The following is a 12,467-nucleotide window of genomic DNA, read 5'->3' as shown; positions in this document are numbered from 1 at the left end:
GAGACTGAGTTTGACTTACATATAAAAAACAGAGTAGATAAATTACTTATTTTTCCACAGAAATGTTTATTTCATTCAGGAAAAAAAATATAGGTTTTCTAGTTCTCTTCCTAGGAAACATCATTCCTGACTTTGATTTTATTGAAGGAAGTAACAGAAAATTCACATGGCAACAGTACTAAAACTGTTGAACCCGTCAGGTTATTTTAGGATAGGAAAGTGGGAATATTTATTTTCCACCAGAGACTTGAGTTTGCCTCACTACCCCCAAAAAAGCCCAATGGAGCAGTCAAACAGGTATCAGTTCAAATGAAGAGGAACAGAGCTCATGGGCTGGATTCTTGCGGAGTCGGGCCGACATTGGAGGTCTTCAAAAAGGCGGGCGAGACCCGATTCCAGGTATTCCTCTCAGCCATTTAAAATGGCCACCAGCAGTCCTTCACCTGAATAAAGGACCTCAGAGGCGTTAACTCCACCCACTGACAGCTTCTCGCTAATCAGAAGCTGGTAGTTCTTTTGCTCACCAGCGTCACCAGGGAGATAGTGGCTGCTGCCAGAACAACAGCCACCGGAGGCCCAGGATCGAGGAGCGACCCAGGTCAGAGGTAAGTAATGGTGGGAGGCAATTCATGGGGTGAGAGCCGTGGAGGGGAAGATGTAGGGGAGTCTGCAGTAAGGGCATGGGCATGGATCTCAGCAGAACCCACACCCGTTCCTTATGTCTCCTCGATCATGCACTGAGTGCCTTGGAATGAGGTATGCCCCCAAGGACACCACAAACAGGTTTGCTTATGCACGCCACATGGCGACAGGCCCACCTGCAGCTGGGTTAATACCAGGGCAGCGAGATGAGGCCCTTAAGTGGTCATTCATTGCCCATTAAAGGCCTCAATTGGAGATTGGGTGGAGAGTCTGACCACGGGCCTTCTCATCCAGGCTTAATCTTGGCGGAGGCGGGGCAGTGGAGTGCTTGCACACCAACCTCCCACCTAATTAAATGCCCTCCCTGCCTCTAAACGTGCCACAAGAGAGGGCATAAAATTCCCTCCATTAACACTGTTTTTCTCTCCACAGATGCTGCCAGACTGCTGAATATTTTCAGCATTTTCTGTTTTTCATCAGTTAAGATGGTTTTGACTAGGGTGATTGTTAACCACACTGAGTAATGATGTTGAGTGTGTTGTCTTTTGTGTACACCCCATTTTCCCCAAATTGAGAAAGATAATATTTTTGTGCACGGTCCCTCAACTCCCACTTTCTAAACATGTACTTGGGGTAGAACTTTGCCCTTGGCAGGCAGGCTCAGCGGGGGCAGACAGGGGCAGTCGGGAAGGTGACTGCTGCCAATGATCGGGAATGGACTACGATTTCACGCTGGTGGGCTAATTAAGGCCGGCCCAGCATAAAAGGCGGCTGGGGAAGCTTTAAGAAGGGGCGGGTGGGGGCAGGGGAATGATGTCTGTCGGGTCCAATGGCGACCCGGCGGCCGATTCAAAAGCGGCCCAGGCAGTCACTGGAAGGCTGCCACGGAAAGACGTCTCCTGTACTCGCGATGGATTCCAGTGCGGTTGGGCACTGCAGGCGGGAGGGCAGGTCGGTGGGGCAGTTGGCCCCACGTTTCTCCGACGAGTGCCTCTCGGCCCTCCTGGAGGAGGTGGCTGCCAGAAGGGACACCCTTCTCCCCAGAGATGGGAGGAGGATGAGGAGGCCACCACACCTCGCCAAGAAGGCCTGGGAGGAGGTGGCATCCAGGGTGAGCAGGCACAATGTGGTGAGGCACACATGGGCGCAGTGCCGGAAGCACTTCAACGATCTGCTGTGATCGGGAAGGGTAAGTATTGTGTTGGCATGGGTCAGTGTGGAGAGCAGTTAAGGGCTGGCCTTGAGAGGCGGCATGCACCTGGATCAACCAGCCACGGTGAGGTTGGGGTGTCAGATGAAGGTAAGAGTGCAGTGTACAGAGGTGAAAATGTCGGATATTGCAACCTTTCTAGTGTAGTCTGTATATTGATGTGAGCCTCAAACCTGGAGTCGGTGCACATTGGTGAGGGCACTTCACACTCACCCGAGGTGCAGGCGGAGGCAGAGAGTGCCCAGGGCGCCGGCAGTTGGAGGACAGCTGGAGACCAGGATAATGCTCAGTCGATGGCTGGTGATGGGCCCCTGGAGTCATCCCTGAGGCAGCAGATGCTGAAAGTCCAGCAGGGTGTGCGGGAACATCTGGCGGAGATCCATGAGGGAATGCATGCCATGGTCTCCATTTGGGAGGAGTCCCTGCGGAGAATGAAAACTGCTTCGACTCTCATGGCCAAGCGCAGTGCCTCCTGCATGGATAAAGTGGCGACCCTCATGGAGAGGCTACTCCAGGGACAGAATCAGGGGTTCCTGGGGGTGCACTCAGACCTGCAAGCCCTTACACAGGCAATGACCTCAGCTGGTCGCCATCCATGTGGGAGATGGGTTAGGCATCCAGTATCCCAGCTAGGTGCCTGTCCATCAATGGTGAGCAGGGAGGTCGAAAGCGACCTCACATTGGCGCACAAGCTGCCTGTTGTCTCTGCGGGCTCCTCTAAGGGCGCTCTGGGTGACGGCAGCAGCTCCTCTGCCCCTCTGCCAGTGACCATGACAGCTGATGAGTCTGCGATAACTGGGGAGACAATAATAGTCAATATCCGTCTGAACAGGCCTTCTGTCACCAGTTTGACACAACTGTGAACAGCAGATTAGGAGACTCCACACAGATCCCCAACTGAGCCCTGGAAAGAGCTGGAGGCATAGAAGTTGAGGGCAGCTGTGACCTTTAGAGCCACTGGCATGGGGTGTCCACCCACACAGTCAGAGCTGATCTCAGGCCTGATCCACTACAAATGGAGGAAGTCAATGTCCCCCTTGAGAGGCGGAGCATCCTTCGGCATTGCACCTCTGACATATTGAAGTAGCTGCATCGCTGCCTGTAAACCCTAGCAGTGGGATAGTGCCATCTTCTGTGGCCTCTTCCACCTTGGACTGCCAGCTGACCCTGCCCCTCCTTGTGTCTGTGCCTCTCCTCCCACAGGTCGCTCCCCAGGAAGCTGTATTGGGACACCTGCCTCTTCCCCCCTTTGCCCCTCTCTTTCTCAGAGGAGGAGGTGCCTCCAGCGGAGACCACAATCCCCATTACCAGGGTTATGGAAGGCTGTCTGATACCTGAAAGGGCCCACAAGGTCTGAATCCTCCAGGGGCCCTGAAGACAACAATGAGTCCCGAAATGAAGCCTAGAAATGATCAGAATGCAGCTCTGAAGCAAAATGAAGCTGTCCAGTTCACATAAGCAACCAGCAGCACACGATCTCCAAACCTCCTCATTACTCACATTGACAATGCTGCTGACCCTTCTTACCCTGCCCGTGGATGAGCTTTTGCAAATTGTGGCCTGCCCGTTTTGCCTGAAAAATCGGACGGGCTACGTAAATTCGGAGACAATTGGTGTGCCTTAACTGGCCTCTTAATTAATGGCGGGCGCGCCACCGTCTCCCTCACGCGCCTGCCGAGCAAAATATCGCAAGAGTGCACGTTGATGTTGGCACACTCGGCCGACGTCAACACGTGTTATTTCACGCTCAAGCGGGTCAAGCGCATGCCTGCCCGCCAAGCAAAAAATTCTGCCATTGAATTCCAATTCTACTTTTTTTAAGCTTTCTGTGTTAATATTACAGTTTTTTTTTCTACCTGACTTCCCCCCATTATGCATCATCTATAGTTAAAAGCTCAGAAACACAACCACCTCTGGATGGTATGCAAATTCATCCTATATATGACTGTACCTACTAATGTTCTCTTTCAGCAGGAAACAAATGAACCAAAATTTTACCGTTGGGGGTTGGGGTGAGGGTGCAGCGTGGGGGCATAAAATAATGGAGATGGCATTGAGTCGGACCCCAGATGTGCAACATGATATCATACAGGGCAGACGGTGAGTCGAGTGGGGATTGCATTCGCAATCTCTAAACGAACGATCAGAAGCCAATTAAAATCATTGAGAAGGCAATTAACAATGATTTCATAGGTCCTCAGAATTTTGTGATAAGTGTATGGGTGTCACAGAGGGTCAGAGCCTTGGCAGCATTTAAAGGGTAGCAACGAGTAGCAGTTGTTGGGGGTTGAAGCACTCAGCAGATATCCACTGAGGCATTTTCATTTCATTGAAAGGGGGAGAAGGAAAACCATTTGGTTTGGCTTGAGCATTCCCTAATGACCCCAACTATCCCACACTCCCTTGAGCTAGTCCTCCTCTCAGGGGGCTCATTGTTAGAAGGGTTTAAAAAGGGGGTTAGGACTGGATGACATTCCCGGAACCACAGGATAGGTACCCCCCCGCTCCCCCCCCACCGCCCACCCCGCCACACACCCCCCCACCCACCCCACCCCACCCCACAAAAGGGCATTGTGCAGGTGGCATGGGGACTGTGCATTCCAGGGGAGATTCCTCCAGCAAAAAGGAGAATCTGGGAGGAGTGGGCCAATGGAAACAGACATCAACTACTCCCTCTCCACCTGCAGAGGAAACCTTGTGACGAGGAAAAAGCAGAAGCCCACAGATGGGTACAGGCATAGAGATCGGTAAGGAGATAAGGGTACCCAGTGGCCAGGGTGTACAGACAATCAATGTCAGAGCAACAGCATCACCGAAGACTGCGCCTGTTCCCAAGAGGCCTTGGCTGATATGAACATCATGATGGAGGAATGTGGTAAAGTGAGATACCCTGTCCCTTTAAGAGAATGCAAGTGTACTGATCATGTGACAGCACTGACGAATCAATGTACAGCATGGGCAACTGGGAACTGTAAGTCTAGTTCTGGGGGTTTCTGAGTGAGCATGTATGATCTGTTACTCTGCCCTATGTCTCAATAAACCACCACTGTTTTCTCTTGCAACAGTCTCTCCCGGTTATTGATTGCAAGCAGCAACTGAAGAGAATATAGGAAGGTGTGCAGTTAGAGTTAGGTTGGCCAATGAACTCATTTATCCAAGACATAAAAAGGAGGAATTGAGCTCTGATTGCATTAGTGGTCATCCAGTTCCAGTGGCCCTCAAGGCCACTGGACCCGAATTGTTAAGCCACTGGCTCATTCCAGGAGCCCATTGGAGACATGTACAGTATCTCCTAATCAGCTGCACATTAGAGCATCAAGGTAATGTCATATGTCCTCTTCAGTAGGGCCAATCAGTACATCAAGTTCGGAACCAGTGTGGACAGTCAGGCCGAGAGAACCAGGATCTTGGGCACATGGCTGGATTCTTCCAAGTGTGAGGTCTCATAGACTGCATGCATGTGACCTTCAAGGCTCCTGCAGGCCAGCCATTGGCCTTCATCAACCGAAAGGGATTTCATTCCCTCAACACCCAACTCACCTGTAACATCACCAGTGGATCCTGCAGATATGTGCTCATTACCCTGGGAGTGCAGTCATGACACGAACATTCTCCAGCAGTTCCAGTTGCCACAGCATCTCGGTCCTCCCCAAGCACGTGCAAGGATGGATACTTGCTAACAAGAGTTATCCACTAAAGAGATGACTGATAACACAAATAAGGGAGTCTAGGGCTGAGGCAGAGGAACACAATAACGGGAGATATCGATCATCAAGCCAACCATTGGTCCCCTCAAAATGAGATCAAAGTGCCTGGATTGATTGGGTGGTTCTCTTCGATATGCCCCAGCAAGGGTCTCCTGATAGCAGTGGTTTGTTGTGCTTTTCACAGCCTAGTGCTGCGGAGGGGGTGGGCCTGACCGTTGAAGGTATAGTGGAGCATGAGGCATCCTCAGACGAGGAGGCTGATGAGGAAGCTAAAGGCAAGGCACAGCATCCTGATAGAATGAGGGGCCACTTAGAGGCACAAAGATCTGGCTGCAAGAGAGGCTCGGGAGACACTTATCCTCACTCGTTTCTCTTGGTCCTTAACACGTCATCCATCTAGACAAATAATGACCACATTCCAAGCACACAAAAGCCACTCACCTCTGCTGGAAGCCCAGACCCGCTTGCCCACTGACACTTGTTGTTTCTGCAATTGCAAATGATGATCCCACTTGAGTTAGTCCGAGTCGAGTGGAATGCATGAGGTGGCTGCTGTGGCTATGGGCGGTATGTCCTGCAAGGCGTCGAAGCAATCACTGACTAAAGTCACCAAGAAGTCGCCCAAGAGGTAGAGGAAATCTCGCAAGCAGAGCTATTCTATTTATGTATACAGGGTGCTGACCCAGGTCCGCCCTTTCACCAGGATCTTGTCCAAGGCCATGAGTGTTATGAATTCCTTCATTGTCGACATTTTTGAGCGCATCACCTCCAAGGCTTCGCACCTCATTCACTACAATAAGCGCTGTACCATCTCGGCCGGGGAGATCCAGAGCGCTGTCCGCCTCATGCTGCCAGGGGAACTGGCCAAACACACCATCTCCGAAGGCACCAAAGTAGTCACCAAATGCACCAACTCCATTTAGGTCAATCACTCTAAAGATTATAAAAAGACACAAGCCATAGTCGCTCCCAGTCAGCCACTGGGACAACACATCCCACTCTTGCATTACCAGAAGGCCAACACTGCATTAAGATGTTTATAAACCTAATTAAACATTTATTAAAATAATAATTGCGCACTGGCTGATAATCACTTTTATGAACACCTGTGAGGCCCAAGTGCACTGACAGTGTTTTCTTAAATGCCTTATAAGTGTTCCTATGTGCGCTTCCAATTTGCTGCCAGCTAATTAGAGGCAGACTGCTGATCTTGCTGCCCATGGCCTGGTATCATCTTGGCAGCCGTCCTCTGGCTTCCTGAGGCTTGGAAGCACCTTGTATCCCACTTGCCTTGCCACTGATCCCTTGAGCTCAGGAACAAGGCACGGCAAGCAGATCTGCGGGCATCTCTAGCAGCCACTGACTGATCTCCTGGATGTGGTTCTCTGAGAGAGTTGCCAGTCTCTCCGTGGAGAAGACCAAGTGTGCAGACAAAATGGAGATTGCAGAACTGGATCAACTCTTCTACTATCTGAGCCAAGGTACAGATACTCTTGAAGCTCCTCCAGATCTTCACACACTTTACACTAAATTTCCAGCATCTGACACCTCACAGGTGACTCAAGAGTCAGGTCATCATCCTGGGGGTCAGCATGGGCCTGGCCTCCCACATTCCTCCATGAGTCGGTGACCTTTGTCTACTACAACTCTGACAGTTGGTCAGGCATGTGTGATGCTTGAACCAAGTTGTGAACCCAAATCTACTCCTCACCCGCCCAGGTGATGATATCTGAGCTGCTGCAAGGTGGGTGTGGAGGGTGGAGGGGGGGTGATGTGACTCTAAATCCTCTGAGGTCCCCTACCCCTCCTCAGAGGTGGACAAATGTCCCCCTCTCTGGTACTGCGATTGACTTGTGTGAGAGAACCGACTGATTAGGCCCACTTGACCCCCCAGACTGTAGCCCACAGAATCAGCTCAAAGTTATGTCTGTTACCTGGAAGGCATATCCAACCACCATGGTCACCTGATGCATGCCACGTGCCTTTTTCTAAGACAACTCACCCTCACTGATGGCACTGCAGACTCACCATCTGCAATGGAGTGGCTGACCTGGCATCCTGCCACCTCTGGCTCCTCCTCTATTGGGATCAGGATAGAAACATAGAAAATAGGAGCAGGAGTAGGCCATTTGCTTCAAGCCTGCTCCGCCATTCAGTATGATCATGGCTGATCCTCTAACTCAACACCATACTCATACCCCTTGATGCCTTTACAGTCTATAAATCTATTTCCTTCTTAAATATATTCAATGACTTGGCCTCCACAGCCTTCTGTGGTAGGGAATTCAACAGTTTCACCACCCTCTGGGTGAAGTAATTTCTCCCCATTTCAGTCCTAAATGGTCTACCCCGTATCCTGAGATTGTGACCCCTCTTTCTAAACTCCCCCATCCAGAGGAAACATCATCCCTGCATTCAGTCTGTCCAGTCCTGTAAGAATTTTATATGTTTCAGTGAGATCTCCTCTCATTCTTCTAAACTCTACTGAATACAGTCCCTAGTCACATGAAAGTGTACTCATAAGTTGATAGTGTCAAAGATCAAAGTTTGGATTCTCGCAGAAGCTATAGGCAGAATAGCTTTGTCTTCGCCAAACAAACCTGTCAGCGGTTTATGGTCAGACACAATTCTAAAATGTCACCCGTGTAGGTATTGGTGAAACTTCCTGACACCAAATACAAATGACAATCCTTTTTCCAACTGACAGTAGCCCCTTTTCAGCTTGGGAAAGTGTTTTTGAAACGTAGCCAATGGGTCTTTCTGATCTGTCATCCGTTTGATGTGATAGCCCACATGGGAGGTGGTGGCATAGTGGTATTGTCAGTGACTAGTATTCCAGAGATCTAGGGTAATTCTCTGGGGACCTGGGTTTGAACCCCACCACAGCAGGTGGTAGAATTTGATAAAAGTCTGATGATGACCATGAAACTATTGCCGATTGTTGTAATATATCTATTATCCACTAATGCCCTTTAGGGAAGTCCTTACATGGTCTGGCCTATATGTGACTCCAGACCACATTTTTGTAGTTGACTCTTAAATGCCCTATGAACAAGGGTAATTAGGGGTGGGCAATAAATGCAGGCTTAGTGAGCAATGCCCACATCACATGTCAACACTAGCTCTTTAGATGGGTCATAATGTACCAACAAGCATGATGAACGAAGCAGTTTCTTCACTGTTACAAAGGCTTTTTCTTGCTGTGAACCCCCGTGACCGGCGGTGGTTCTTCCTTCACAACAAATGTAGTACAATGGACAGATTAGGTAAAAAATGGCTATAGTAATTAATCATACCTAGGATAGATTTAAGCTCTGTCACATTAGAGGTGATGGTGCATCTTTAATTGCTTGGACCTTGTCTTCAACAGGACGCATCCCCATAACGTCCACTCTGTGAGCTAGGTATAGATTACCTCCAATTCTTGAAATGTGCATTTTTCTCACTTCAAAAGCACACCTGTTTCCATAAATCTTCTCAGCATTTCCTCAGGGTTGGCTAAATGTCCAGCTCCGGTCAGTTCAGTGATGAGAACGTCATCTAAGTACACGACCACATGAAGAAGTCCCTGCAGGAGAGTCTCCACGCTTGGCTGATAAATACCACATGCTGATAAAACTCCAAAATGTAAATCAGGTGTACTGGAAGAGGCATTTATGGATATTAATTGTCATGTGTTCTCTTGACGTGCCATCCAATTCTGATTGTTGATAGGCTTGAGTCATGTCTAGTTTTGTATATGACTTGCCTCCTGCTAACTTGGCATACAAATCATTGATTCTAGGAATGGGGCATTTGTCTAACTTTGCTGCTTTGTTAACTGTCAGTTTGTAGTCACTGCCTATACGTATAGTCTGACCTGGTTTGATAACTGGGACGATGGGTGCGGCCCACTCAGAAAACTGGACAGGCTGAATTATTCCCAGGTTTTCCAACCTGCACAACTCTGCTTCCACTTTTTATCTTAGTAAGGCCTGGCCTTGAAGAAACGTGGTGTTGCCTGGGGATCGACGTGCGTTTTAGCTTCCATGCCCTTCAGTTTTCCCAATTCATCTTGAAAAACAATCTCATATTTCTTCAAGAGCTCTGGAATTCAAATCTAATATTACTGCCCAGTCAAGTTTTATTTTCTGCAGCCAATCTCGATCCAAAAGGCTAGGCCCCTCCCCCATTCTGATTATCACAGGCAGTTGGGCTGTTTTTTGTAGCAGACTGGGACAGCAGCAATGCCTTTGACCTGAATAGATTCCCCAATGTAAATCCTCAGCTTGGCGGGCGTCTGCTCCAATGTCAATGGCTGACTCCCTTCACTGCGGTACTTGAACATGTGCTCTCCAACAACAGTAGTTGAAGCACCGGTATCCACCTCCATCTGTAGTTGCTTGCCGTTCACTTGCACTTTCACTGTAATGGGCTCAGATTTAACAGCAATCACGTGATACAGAGAGTATACATCAGTCTTAGAAGCCTCAGCTTTTGCTGTATCAGTTAGCTGAATCAGATTCATTTATTGTTTTGCTGTTTGCCTACCCTTTGTTCTGCACTGCCGAACCAGGTGACGTTTGCCATGACAATAATTGCATTCTGTCTCTTTGAATCTACAAACGTCTGCTTCATGATTTCCTCCTCATCTGTAGCAAATGCTTATCTTATAAGCTGACATATTATCATTAGGCTTCCTAAGTCTTTGTGTAGTGGGCATAGAATCACGTTAAAAATCTCCTGTTCTATTTTTTGCGCCACACTCAGCGGCAGGTTCCTGCCCAACATGGAGTATGACGCCATTATCCACATGCTGCAAAGCCAGCAAATCTTCCACGGGACTTTCCACAGCAAGAGAAAGTTCCAGGGCGTACTTGAAATTGATGTCAGATTCGGCTAACAAGCGACGCTGTATGACATTGTCCTTGACTCCGCATAAAAGTTTGTCCTGCAGCATATCATTCAAGGCATCCCCGAGCTCACAGCATTCAGTTAACTGTTTCAGATTCACCACAAAGGTAGCAAGGGACCCTCCCGGGGCACGAGCTCTCAAATTAAACTTGAAGTGCTGCATGATCACAGATGGTTTGGGCTGAAAGCACGATTTCTCGACTTCTGCTAACTCGCTGTACGACTTAAAACTGGATGCGTTCAGGGCAGTCAGGTTTTGAATCAGGTTACATGTTTTGCTGCTGCATGCACTCAGCAGGATAGCTTTACGTTTTTCTTCAGCAGTAATCTCGATCGCAACGAAATAGAACCCGAGTCGCTCAACATACTGACTCCAATCTTCAATGTTAGCATCGCATGAATCAATTCTTCCAAACAGCGGCATGACTGGTAAGTATTGTTCAACTTTGTTTTACTCACATCAACCAGGGTGAAATACAAGCAGAAGTCAGTTTTATCCTCATTGCCAAATATAATAACTTGATGGAGCAGCAGGTTTGGTGAAAAAAAGGCTAAACTTTATTTAGGGGACATGTAGAGGTGCTTGGATGCTAGACATGATCTCTCCGTCAGAAGTCCCGCCCACAGGATTACCCATGCAGTAAGTTTATTGCTCGAAGCCCCTGTAATCCCATCACATGATGAGTGATTGACAGGAGGGAGGGACAATACATCAAGTTACTACACCAAGGCCCTGTACAGCTGCAGTAAGACATCCTTGCCTCTGTACTCAAATCCCCATACAATGAAGGCCAAAATACCATTTGCCTTCTCAACTGCTTGCTGCACCTGCATGCTTGCTTTCAGTGACTGGAGTACAAGGGCACCCAGGTCCTTTGTGCATCAACATTTATCAATCTATCACCATTTAAATAATATTCTGCCATTCTGTTTTTCCTACCAAAGTGGATAACTTCACACTTATCCACATTATACTGCATCTGCCATGTATTTGCCCACTCATTCAACCTGTCTAAATCACCTTGAAGCCTCTTAACATCCTTCTCACCACTCACATTCCACCTAGTTTTGCATCGTCAGCAAACTTGGAAATATTACATTTGGTTCCCTCAACCAAATCATTGATATATATTGTGAATAGCTGGGGCCCAACACTGATCCCTGTGGTACCCCACTGGTCACTGCCTGCCACTCTGAAAAAGACCCATTTATTCCTACCATCTGTTTCCCATCTGTTAACCAATTCCTAATCCATGCCGAATATTACCCTCAATCGCATGTGCTTTAATTTTGCACACTAACCTCTTGTGTGGGACTTTATCAAAAGCTTTCCGAAAATCCAAATACACCACATCCACTGGTTCTCCCTTATCTATTTTGCTAGTTACGTCCTCAAAAAACTCCAGTAGGTTTGTCAAACTTGATTTCCCTTTTATAAATCCATGTTGACTTTGCCTAATCCTGTTGATATTTTCTAAGTGTCCTGTTATCGCATCCTTTATAACAGACTTTACAATAGGATTGCGATGAGTGGAACGCTGTCACTGACCTGTGTCCACTCCCCGGTATTCTGGGCCCTCTTCTCCTGTGGAGGCACAGGAAAGTGATGTTAGTTGCTTCACTAGAACAAGCAAGATGCTTAATCGCTTTGCACAGTTATTGCAGTGTCTGTGACCAATGCCATGCATGTGGCATTAGACCACTCTGGAGCAATCTTGGATGATCCGGCAGTGCCAAGCTTGTGTCCCCTGACAGAGCTGCAGCCATTCCTTTCCCAGGAGATGCTGCTGCCACCCCTATTGTCATCAACATGGTGGACTCCCCATCACCATCATCTGCAACTTCACACCTCCCTGCTTGCTGGACCCCTCATGGAGACTGAGGTTTATCACTTATCCAAGCAGAGCGAAGAAGGTTGTTGACGTGCTTGTGGCACTCCAGCCATGTTCCCTTGATGATGACACCATGGCTGCTCAACTCCTCTGTGACCTTTATTCAGGTTTGCTTGTTTAGGC

The 12,467-nt window shown here is 48.4% G+C and overlaps 1 protein-coding gene across 1 annotated transcript; it reads left to right on the top strand.

The window, feature by feature from the left end:
* The first annotated feature begins 4,501 nt into the window (after positions 1-4,501).
* LOC144682429 (putative histone H2B 4) lies at positions 4,502-6,482 on the top strand. The gene is made up of 2 exons (XM_078544836.1): positions 4,502-4,599; positions 6,233-6,482. The coding sequence occupies exons 1-2, from the start codon at positions 4,502-4,504 to the stop codon at positions 6,480-6,482; spliced, it is 348 nt and encodes a 115-aa protein (XP_078400962.1).
* The last annotated feature ends 5,985 nt before the right edge of the window (positions 6,483-12,467 follow it).

The sequence above is a fragment of the Cetorhinus maximus genome, chromosome 7 (genome assembly GCF_964194155.1).
Source record: "Cetorhinus maximus chromosome 7, sCetMax3.hap1.1, whole genome shotgun sequence".
In the NCBI taxonomy this organism is placed as follows: domain Eukaryota; kingdom Metazoa; phylum Chordata; class Chondrichthyes; order Lamniformes; family Cetorhinidae; genus Cetorhinus; species Cetorhinus maximus.
Note: the sequence above shows the minus strand (reverse complement) of the source record. Positions and strands in the feature narration are given on the sequence as shown.

What these genes read in the sequence shown, in the direction of transcription:
- LOC144682429 (XM_078544836.1), top strand. Translation starts at nt 4,502, where the DNA reads ATGGAAACAGACATCAACTACTCCCTCTCCACCTGCAGAGGAAACCTT. An exon ending in GGGTACAGGCATAGAGATCG is followed by an intron (nt 4,600 to 6,232) that starts GTAAGGAGATAA and finishes TTATGTATACAG; the next exon opens with GGTGCTGACCCAGGTCCGCC.